The sequence below is a fragment of the Callorhinus ursinus genome, unplaced genomic scaffold, assembly GCF_003265705.2.
Source record: "Callorhinus ursinus isolate GAN/ISIS: 27379988/994484 unplaced genomic scaffold, GSC_fseal_2.0 scaffold52, whole genome shotgun sequence".
Classification (NCBI taxonomy): domain Eukaryota; kingdom Metazoa; phylum Chordata; class Mammalia; order Carnivora; family Otariidae; genus Callorhinus; species Callorhinus ursinus.
Window position 1 is genome coordinate 4,688,954 of NW_027397114.1, and position 10,143 is coordinate 4,699,096.

Genomic DNA, 10,143 nt, shown 5'->3' on the forward strand with positions numbered 1-10,143 from the left:
GGCAAGGTCAGAAGACAGCCCCGGGGTGGCTGATGGCAGGCAGGCTCTTGGGAGATGTTTGGGGTCCTGATGGGACTCCACACTGTCCAGCCCAGAACAGGGTGTGTGTGTGTGTGTCACATACTGAGAGAAGCCAACTGCCTGTGTTCAGGTCTTGGCTTTGCCACGTGGCAGCTGGGTGATCTTGGGCAAATCTCTTGTCTCCTCCAGCCTCAGTTTCCCCACCCACATAATAGTGTTCTGTGCTATAGAGTCGTGATGGAGACAAGAGATGATGTCTGGTGCCTGTCCCATGGTGAGCGCCTGCAAAGTGCTGATGTTATAACCCGACATTTGGACCCTGGGTGCTCCCCGCCCCGCACCCCCCACCTAAGGAAATCACCATGTGGCTGTGTGTTTGTTCTCCCCCTTTCTTCCTCAGGTTCCACCCCTGGTCCCTGCTCTCTGGCCCCACTGTCCAGGGGGTGACGTCAGACTATGGAGCTGCTGGCCAAACAATGGAGCAGAGTGTCCTAGGAGGCTCGAGGTGCTGGGGGAGGCGGAGGGTGGAAAAAGCCAAGCTGTCCTGCCCCAGAGGCCTCGGGCTGGTCCGGAGACAGCCGGCGCCAGACCAGGCCTCTGAAGAGGCAAACAGAGATGGACTGGAGCGGGAGCAGGACAGGGAGGGGAGCCACCAGATGCAAGGAGGGAAGGAGCAAGTGTGCAGTGTAGACAGGAAGGCAGGTGAGTCTGGCCTCAGACCTGTAGGGGCGGCTCCATCCCCCTGTGTCCTGGGGCCCAGGCTGGGGCCAAATCTCCCAAACTGGGTGGGCAGCCTCCCCAAGGTCCCCCAGCAACCAGACCCTGGGAATTCGGTTCAACCTCTATGGAGCACCTACCAGAGGTCAGTTACTGTGTAACACCTGGGTAACAGGGATCAGAGACTCAAGCTTGGTTTCAAGGACAGAGAAATACATGCCACGTCGTAGTAGGTCCAACATTATAATAGATGCCCATTCCCTAAGTGCCTGTATCTTCTAAAGCCCAAACATGCGGGGTGATCCTTCTGGATGTGCTCTGCGAGTAACAGACTAAAATACCCGCAGCCGTATGTTCACTGAGGGTGAAATCCCAGGCCCAGCAGGAGGAGGCGAGGGCTTTAGGTCCCGGGGGCCTGCTGTCAGCCAGGCGGTTGCTGAGGGCCAGGAGGGCGCTGGGGCAGCGCTCTGTGCCAGGCTCTGTCCCCTAGGCTTTTCAGTTTGGCAAGGTTAATAGGGCCAAGCGCCCCCAAGTCTCCAGGAAGTGCACTTACTACCCTCTGTTTTACGGATGAGGGGACTGAGACGTGGAGAGACCCCGGGGAAGCGTCAGACCCAGGTGGGTCTGGCGGCACCAGCTGGGCTTTCTCCCTCTGCCGGGCTGGGGCTGGAGTGGGAAGGACAGGGACCCCAGGAGCTGCGAGCTGGTGAGGAGGAGCCCTGACACCGATGTCCCCTGAATGTCACACTTCCACCAGGCAGCCACAGGGCTTAGGCCCCATGTCAGTGCAGGAAGGGAGATGACAGACGCTATAGCACGTGGACACTTGACCCATCAGGCTCTAAGCTAGTGTGTTACTTACTGGGCCATCTCAGCCTAGAAGCAGGTGCAACAGAATGTCCCCAGGCCTCTAAGGCTGAGTCCTCACCTCCCTGGTTCTCTGACCCAAGCAGGGAGGGGCCCGTGGCTAGTACTCATACCTTCCTGGCGGCTAAGTGTTAGTGTTCAGCATTTCCCCAAAGGTGACTTGAGAAGCTCGCACTCCTCTGGCCCCGGAGGAGCTTGCCTTCCCCATGCTGGCCCCCTCCTTCTTGCAGGAATTGTCTCTAAGGAGGGATTGGCTAGACCGGGCCAGGCTGGGTGGGGCTGGGTGTGCATTCCTCCTTGGGGCAGTGGCCCGGGAAGACCCAGGGAAGTGGACAGGGGACAGGTGTCTCTTGAGCTTGGCTGGCTTGCAGCCTGAGGGCCAGACGAGCTGTGAGGCATGCCGCCATGGCCACAGGCTCCTGAACACATCTCCAGGGATAGGGAACCGTCCCAAGCACCTGAGGCCAAAGGTGCTGCTGTCTCCATCCTGGGAACTGAGCCCTGTGCTCTGAGCACGCCTATGGCTTTGCGACCAGGCCTCACCCAGAAGCCCCCTGGGGAGCTATAGCTGGGTGGCCCACCTCTTTCTGCCCTGCTCATGTCTCCTCCAGCTTTGTGCCTCTCAACACAACACCATCAGTGACAGGGTCCGGAGTCTGCCCCTGGCCCGCCATGCTGTCGTGACGGGCAGGGGGCCTGAGACATAAGTTAGAATATTTGGGCCTAAGTCCCCAATCTTCCTGCCTCTGTGTTCTTGGGAGACATTTCCTGGCCTCTCTGGCCTTAGCTTTCCTGAGCTGGGGAGAGCACCACAGTTAAGGAGCCTCAGAGCTCCAAAGTGGGGTGAATGTTCGTGTCCCTCCATCACCCAAATATGGTCCTATTGGCCAGACTTCCCTCCTGATCACCAGAGCAAATTACACACACACTCCCCCCACCACACACACTCATTAACCCAAACAAATCACACAAGAAGGGCTGTTGATACTATGAATTTTTAATTGGTACCTTCCTCCCTACATTGGAGGAAGAAACGAGGATGCCCCACAATGATCTTTTCTCCTTTGGAGGGGCCTGGACAGAAAGAAGGGCGGAGGAGGGAATGGGGGAGCAGATGTAGAGCTGACAGTGGCTTTCCCAAGTCATTTATCTAGTGTGTGTGTGTGTGGGGGGGTGGCTGGACCTGCACAGGAAGTCCAGAAACGAGAAGTCATCAACAAGCTGCCACATTCCCAAACATACCCTCCCAGCTCTCACCTAGAGCCTCCCTCGGGTCCCTGCAGCTCCCAAGGCCACCACCAGATGGGAGCATCGAGCAACATTCCTTTTCCTTCCCAAGCCTGACACCCGTCCTCCCTCCCTTCTTTCACCCTGCTCCCCATCCCAACCTGGACTTTCCCTTTATCTCCCTTCCCACCAGAACAGATCCTGGGGCTTCTATCTGCCTTCTGTCCAAGGAAGCCAGTGGCAGATGAAAGCACACTGTCCTTTCAATGGGACCATTTGACAGTTGGGAAGGCCAGCCATGGGTCTGCTTCCCGGGGGGGGGGGGGGCAGGGACCCTGGGGGCTGGACATTCACATTCAGTCACCAGGAGCTGGGCATTGACTAATATCTGTGTCCTAGCACCTGGTACCCAGAAAGTGTTCAGAAAATGTCCATTGAGTCGGACTGAACAGAGCTAAATTAATACATCAACAATCAATAAACCAACCAATAAAGCCAAGGAGAAACATGAAGGATGTGTATTCTGCTGGTGCCATGGTGGCCTCAGAGACTGCAGGGCCCACTTGACCGAAGCACGGGCTGACCACCGCCTCAGGACAAGGGGTGTGCCGGGTCAGACCATGCCCTCCCCCCGCCCCCCGTCCCCCCCGCTCCCTGCGTCCCACAAGCTCTAAAATGAAGTGGTTTCTGCTCCTAGTGATCTAGGGGGCTCTGGGGAATTTGTCCAAAGAGTCCCTGGTCCCTCCTTTCTCTCCCCACCTACAACTTTTGCAAACCGATTCATTCTGTGATTCCCATGACCGTGCATACGCCACCTCCGAAAGCCTGGCTAGGAGCTGGCTGGGGGCAGGGAGAGCCAGCAGAGGCGGCTGACCAGCACAGAGAGGGTCACAACGCCCCACCGACTGGTCATCAAGAATAGCTTGCAGGTGTCTGGTGGCTTCTCCTTTGGTCCCCCTCAGCTAAAGAAGATACAGACCCCTTCTTGAGCCCAAGACTAGAAGTTGTTCTAAGAACCTCCGGTGGATTTTCCCCACTGGCCTACAACTGTCGAGCCTGACCTTGCCCAGTTTGTGGACTGAGGGGCGTTGGGGGGTGGGTAGGTGGACGAGGGCCGGGGAGGGGGCCGGGGAGGGGCGGAGGGGGGGCGGGGCTTCAGCGCAAGCCCAGAAACTCCTTGAGGACGTCGCAGGTCTTCTTGTGCAGGACCTCACGCAGCTTCCTGACCCGCCGGCTGCTGGACGCTCCCACGAAGCTCTCCGGCCGCAGCACGGCCATGCCGCCGTCCACCTCGCCCATGATGATGAGTGGCGTCTCGCCCGCCGTCACGTTGGGGCAGGGGCAGCTCCAGTCCACGTGGAGCAGGGTGACCTCCAGCGGCTCCTGGCCCAGGAACTTGAGGCCCATCTTGTCATCCTTGAGGACCTCGTCCACGGTCACCAGGGCCCGCCCCGCGTCGGGCTCCTCGGTCAGCTCGGACACGCGGCCCAGGATGACGAAGTCGCTCCGACAGAAGCTGGTGACGAGCTTCTGCCGCGGCTTGCAGGCCCGGCAGCGCTGGGTCCCCCGAGGGAAGGGGCAGGACTCCTCGCAGGCCTCGCGGCTCTCGAAGTTGTTGCCGTTGCCGTCGCATCCGCCGTAGATGAAGGACTGGCACTGGCCGGCCTGGCTGTTGTAGGCCCAGCGGGGCGCGTAGGCTCTGCAGGGCCCCTGCAGGGCGGGCAGGCTGCACACGGCCAGTGGCCCGCTCATGCAGGCCAGCATGCAGGCCTCGTAGGTCTCGAAGTGGTTCCGGTTGCGGTGGCAGTGGCCAAAGGTGAAGGTGAGGCAGTTGTTGGCCTGCGCATCGAAGTGCCAACGGGTCTGCTCCTCGCCGCAGTCCTCACTGTCGGGGGGCTCCAGGCACTCGGCCGCGGGGAAGGCCGTGCCGTTGGGGGTGCTCTCCAAGGTGGCCACCGCCTGACCGCCCCTGACCACGGACAGCGGGAAGTCGGCGCGCAGGACCCCGGCGGCGTTCCGGGCCGTGCAGGTGTAGATGCCAGCGTCCTGGGGCTGGGCGTTGTAGATGACCAGCTGGGCGATGTTGGTGACCACCACGTTGCCGCGCACGTGGTTGGGCCGCATGACCACATTCTCACGATCTTCCAGCTGCTTCTCCCAGGTGATCTCGGGCCGGGGCCGGCCCACCACATCACACAGGAAGCTCACGGTCTCACCCACGGTGACCGACTGGTGCACAGGGTGGTGGAGCAGAGCCGGGGCCGCCATATCCAGCCCCGGCGTCTCCGGGGAGGCCGTGGTAGGGTGCACGGTGGTCTCGGGCGGCGGGGGACTGGTGTTGGGCCACGTGAAGTGGTAGCGGCAAGTGACGACGGCCAGCGTGATGCCCTTCGAGCAGGCCTCGGCATCCATGTAGCAGCGGTTATAATAGGTGAGGCCGTCGGAGGCGCACGTGAAGCTGGGCTCCTTCTCACAACGATCTTTGCACTTACACACGGGCTGGCCGTCCCAGATGTCACACTCGGAGCCCTGCTGCAGACACATGAAGTGATCGCAGGTGGCCTCCTTGGGCATGCCCACCGGGCCCTTCTTCCCTTTCACGTCCATGTACCGGGCGGCCACACAGCTCTTGGTCCCGCACACGTTGGGGCAACACTTCTCATAGGTCTCGCACTCCTGCGGGGAGCCAGAGGGAGAGGCCTGAGCATGGAGGAGCAGGACGCGTGCCCCGGCTTCCCCCGCCCCCCGTGTCTGCGGAAGGGAACTGGTATGTGCTCACCACCTACGGTGAGCCGCACATTCGGATGATGACAGGAGATACGCAGCCCCTGCTATCTGCTGGGCCTTCTTCTAAGAACGTGTGTACCTGTCTGCTTCTCTCTTGCTCATCACAGGCCTGGGCGGTGGGCAGAACCATTAGCCTCACTTCGCAGGTAGTGATGACGAAGGCACGGAGAGGTGAGGCCACTTGCCTGAGGTCCGCTACAGCTGGTAGTGGTGTGAGGTGTAGGTGTGAGAGGAGGCAGGCCACGTACCTCCCAGAGGGGACGTTTCTCTGACTACCATTTTATAGATGAAAGTGCAGAGACTTGGAGAAGTTTCGCCCAAGTCCCGAGAGCGGGCAAGTGGCAGAAAAGGGCTTCAAGCTCCAGGTGGATGGGACTCTGAAGGGAGATCTCTTCTTCCACATCATAGGGTGACCACAAAGGAGGTCTAGGTGCGAACAAATGAGCCCTGCCTCTCTTTTTTCCACTGGGGTGAGGACGCCCTGGCCGAATTGAAGAGGTCACGCCAAACCCTAAGAAGGAAAAATCGGACACCTCTGGGACAGATGTTTGAGGCCGGCCACACACGCATCAGGAACAGCCGCTCCGTGGCGGGCCCACGCTTGTTCAGGGCCCAGGGGAAGGGCAGGCGGGACAGGCCCGGGACGCCAGGTCCCACCACGGAGGGCTGTGCCAGGCCCAGGTGCTCAGCTCTGACGTGTGCGACATTTCGTGGGGGACATCCACAAGGAAAACAGCCCCGTTGGGTGGCAAAGGTCAGCAAAGCCGTCAGCGAGGACTTACTAGGGCTGTAATCCCCCTTGATGCTCTGTGGAGCCACGTAAGGCATTAGTTTAATTCCTCGAAATTAGCAACATGCTCTGGGACCGACACAAACAAGGATTTCACGTGGTGTTTTCGACAATAACACCTCGTACCCACTGGGCAGGCGGGCAACGCTCCTAATCCTCCGTCCTGGTAGTAGCTCTGGGAATTGCTCCCCACTAGGGCTGGCCTCTTGTGGTTCCGACTTTTATTTCAGCCTCTTTGACATTCCACATCAGCTAAGAGGGGGAAATATCCCCCACCGGAGCTGTGTGGAGACTGCCCGCTTGACTTGTTTACTGTTTTCCCCCTCTCGGCTCAGAATGGGGACTTTGTTTTGCAGTCCTTGCTTGGCATAAGCTTCTAGGCCACGCCAGGGGAGGCTTTGGGACAGGGATGGGCAGATCTCAGAGCTGGGGTCTGAGGGTGAGAGACCCAGTGGGGGATAGAGGGCAGGAGAGACTGGAAGCAGACAGGAGAACCTGCTCTTCGGCCTGAGGGTCGTAAAATTCCTTAAGAGACAGGCCCAGGGAGCTCCTTTAGGACCCTGAGGTCCATGAAGGTGTGGGTCCCCAGAGTTGGGGTGGGAGGGAGGGGGGGAAGGTATCTCTGGGCCCAGGAAACCTAGAAGGAATCCTTAGGACAGTTTTTGCTTGAGGGCTCAGAATATACCCATAGGCAAATGAGTCCCTAGCCCCACACAGGTGCCTTTTCCCCAAGACATGCGACATCAGCCAGAGCCTCACTGTCCCACACCCTACCTGATTTATCAGGCCAGCCCATGCCAGTGGAACAGACTTCCCTGCAAACATAGCCAATGACCCTCATGACCTCAGCTGAATGGGAGCGCTCTGCCCCCGTCTTCCCTTTCCTCAGCACCACCACTGCTCACTGGCAGCGTCTGGCCTGAGAGGTCTGACAACTGTACCCTGGACACCGTGGGGGCAGACACCACTCTCCGCAGGGCAGTCATGAGCTTTTCTGTAGCCTACATGCGTTTGGCAAATGGAGCGTCTCTTCTATTCCCTGGTGCTGCCCAGCCCAGCCCTGAGCCCTAGGAACTGGCCGGGCCAGCAGGAAGCACCTCTGCCCAGGCAGGTGCTAGGTACCAGCAGGCTCTTCTTCATCACCCGAAGGGAGTGGCAGGGATGGCCCTGGGACTCGGGAGCTGGGAGAGAACTGCCCTAGCGCCAGGCCTGCGCTGCTTGCCTCAGGCTGTTCTAACGAGAGCAGAAGGGAGGACCGAGGAATCTGGCAGGTTGAAACAGTCCGCTTCCCTCCCAGGGATAACCAGGGGGTCTATTCAGAGCTGTTCCTGCCCACTCTCCCCATCAGCCTGGCCTGATCTCAGGGTCAGGGTGCGAACCCCTGTGGGCGGGGGTGGCCCGGAGGCCTCAGCTTTGCCGGAGAGACGCAGGTGCCAAGCCCACCCTCCCATCCCTGGCTGTGGGACCTCGTCATGCTCACTGCGATGTCCTGAGTGTCTGCTGTCACCTATCGAGGCGGGGCTGAAGGGTCGTGCCAGTCCCCACGATGTGCCTGGCCCGGTGCTGCCTCAGAGCCCCCCTCAGCAAACATGAGACCAGGAACCCCAGGATGAACTTGGATATATCACACCCACCTCTTCATCTGGGCCTCGGACTTGGACAGACATCACTCCCTGTTTATGTGGACTGGGGCCCAACTTCCTTCCCGCTCCCAGATCCTCCCAGGGGTGGGGGGGGCTCCTGAGTCTCCCCAGCCCACGGCTCCCACTAACACCCTCACGTGGTCCACGTCAGGCTTCCGGATTCCCACTCACCTGGTCCGTCTCACACTCCCGCTTGCAGGTGCTCTGGGCATCCACCCAGAGGTTGGGGTTCATGTCGTTGGGGCAGATGCCCGCATGGGAATAGCGGATAGGCGGCAGTGCCAGGCCCCTTGGGGGCGCCCCGAGCAGCAGCAGGAGAAGTGCCGCCTGCGCCCAGCGGGACCAGAGCCGGCAGCACCCCAGGGGCCCCATGATGCGGTCTGCGGTGGCTCGAGACCTCCCCTGCGACGGGGCCAGGGGCTGGGGCCCACCGGGGCCTTCTCCTTCTCTGGGCTGCAGACACCTGCCCTCCCCACCCCGGCGGGCTTCCTCGCAGCCGCCGCGGCCGCCTCCACCAAGTCAGTGGAGCCCGCTGGGCTGCGCGGCTTCAGATAAAGGAAAGGTCTTTGCAAGGAAACTCCCTCTCCTGAGTGTGCAGGGAGAAGAGCCGCGGCAGGGGCCCGAGCCTGGATTTATATCCTGGGCGCGCCACCCGAGTGGGAGCGAGCTAACCTGATGCCTGTCACAGGCAGGCTGCTGGCTCCTCTGTCCCGTGGCTGATCACAGACTTGTTGCAGAAGGGGGAAAAAAAAAAAAGCTGGAAGCGGTTTAGGCGGGCGTATCTGGCACGGTGGGACACCTGCTTGTTTTTGACTCCAGGAGGCCTTTAACCCCTTCAAGGGCCAGAAATGGCATGTGCTTTGGGGGGGAGCTGGCTCCAGGACACGCAAGCTCCCTGTAAAGGAGCGGTTTGTTTCCCTTTCCCCCACCTCCTCGGGCCAGGCCCCCTCCTCCCCGTGGCCACCTCTGAAGAACACACAATCGCTTGTTACAAGGAGGGACCTGCAGCCGCAGGGTTAGCATCGCCTGGCCCGATAGTACATTTGAGAGCAAATGACGTGGAAAAACAACAAGTTCACGGCCATTCCAGGGCGGGCCTGAGCAGCAGTGCCGTGCCGGGTCCGCCGCCTCCCACCCCCGCACCAGGTCCCTCTGCGGGGCTGCTGGGGGGGGGGGGCGGGGTGCGCACGGACAGCTCCCTATCGCTCGGTCCCCGGGCAGTTCGCGTCTCAAGTTCCAACTTTGGTGAATTTTCCCCAAATCATTCCAGAGACACATACCAGATATGCTCCGGCTCCCCCAGCTGCCGGGACGTATCACATTCCTCGCTCCTCGATTGACACACTCGTCAGCTCCAAGAAAACCTACGGGGTGTCTCAGGACGGCGCTGGGCAGCGGCCGCCCTTGCTAACCACCCCTGGGCCGGTGCCTGAGCTCTGTTGTATGCCCGGCACCTCGGCCGTCCCCTGGGTTCCCCCACTTCACAAGGGAGAAGGCTCAGGGCCAGAGAGGGCCAGCGACTCGCCCAAGGTCAGCCACCGCGGGCAGGGAGAATCGTCCCACTTGCTAATACTTACCGGGTTCCTGGTGTGTGCCGGGCTCTCTGTGTGCATCACGACACTCCATCCTCACGACAAACTACCTTCATTGCTGAATGGCGGAAAAGACGCCCAGAGAGGCTAAGCCACTCACCCCCCGTTGCACAGCTATGGGATGCCGCCGTTAACACGGGAAATGCCAGTTTGCGGGGTGCGGGCCGGGGCCTTTGGACCCCCCCCTCCGCCCACCTGGCTGTCAGAACTGCTGTCAAGGTACAGCTTCAACTCTGGTTTTTACAGGTGGGACAAGAAGTTTGTGGAAACATCAGATGCTGTATTGGGGGGCACAGGGAAAGAGTTGGAAGCGGCCGTTGGAGGGGGTGGGGGGCCATTTCTCTCCCTTATGGCAGGAAATGTCAGGTACCTCAAACACTACCGAAAAGTGAGCTGGCGAGGCGTATTTGCATGGGTCACTTGACCCCCAGACGGTGTGAGGGAGCGGGGTCACTGATCCCTGCAAGAGAGAGGTACCTTGTAAAGGCCAAACCACCGA

At 60.4% G+C, this 10,143-nt stretch overlaps 1 protein-coding gene across 1 annotated transcript; it reads right to left on the reverse strand.

Moving 5' to 3' along the window:
- Positions 1–2,591: 2,591 nt before the first annotated feature.
- Positions 2,592–8,737, reverse strand: WFIKKN2 (WAP, follistatin/kazal, immunoglobulin, kunitz and netrin domain containing 2). The gene is made up of 2 exons (XM_025859141.2): positions 8,224–8,737; positions 2,592–5,508 (listed from the first exon to the last, which is right to left on the reverse strand). Exons 1-2 carry the CDS (start codon positions 8,422–8,424, stop codon positions 3,988–3,990), a joined length of 1,722 nt encoding a protein of 573 aa, XP_025714926.2. The 5' UTR covers positions 8,425–8,737; the 3' UTR covers positions 2,592–3,987.
- Between the last annotated feature and the right edge of the window lie 1,406 nt (positions 8,738–10,143).

Bases quoted from the DNA above. Each gene is read 5' to 3' on its own strand.
- WFIKKN2 (XM_025859141.2), bottom strand. From the start codon at position 8,424: ATGGGGCCCCTGGGGTGCTGCCGGCTCTGGTCCCGCTGGGCGCAGGCG. The intron at 5,509-8,223 runs GTGAGTGGGAAT...GGCTCCCCGCAG, and splicing joins GGGAGTGTGAGACGGACCAG to GAGTGCGAGACCTATGAGAA.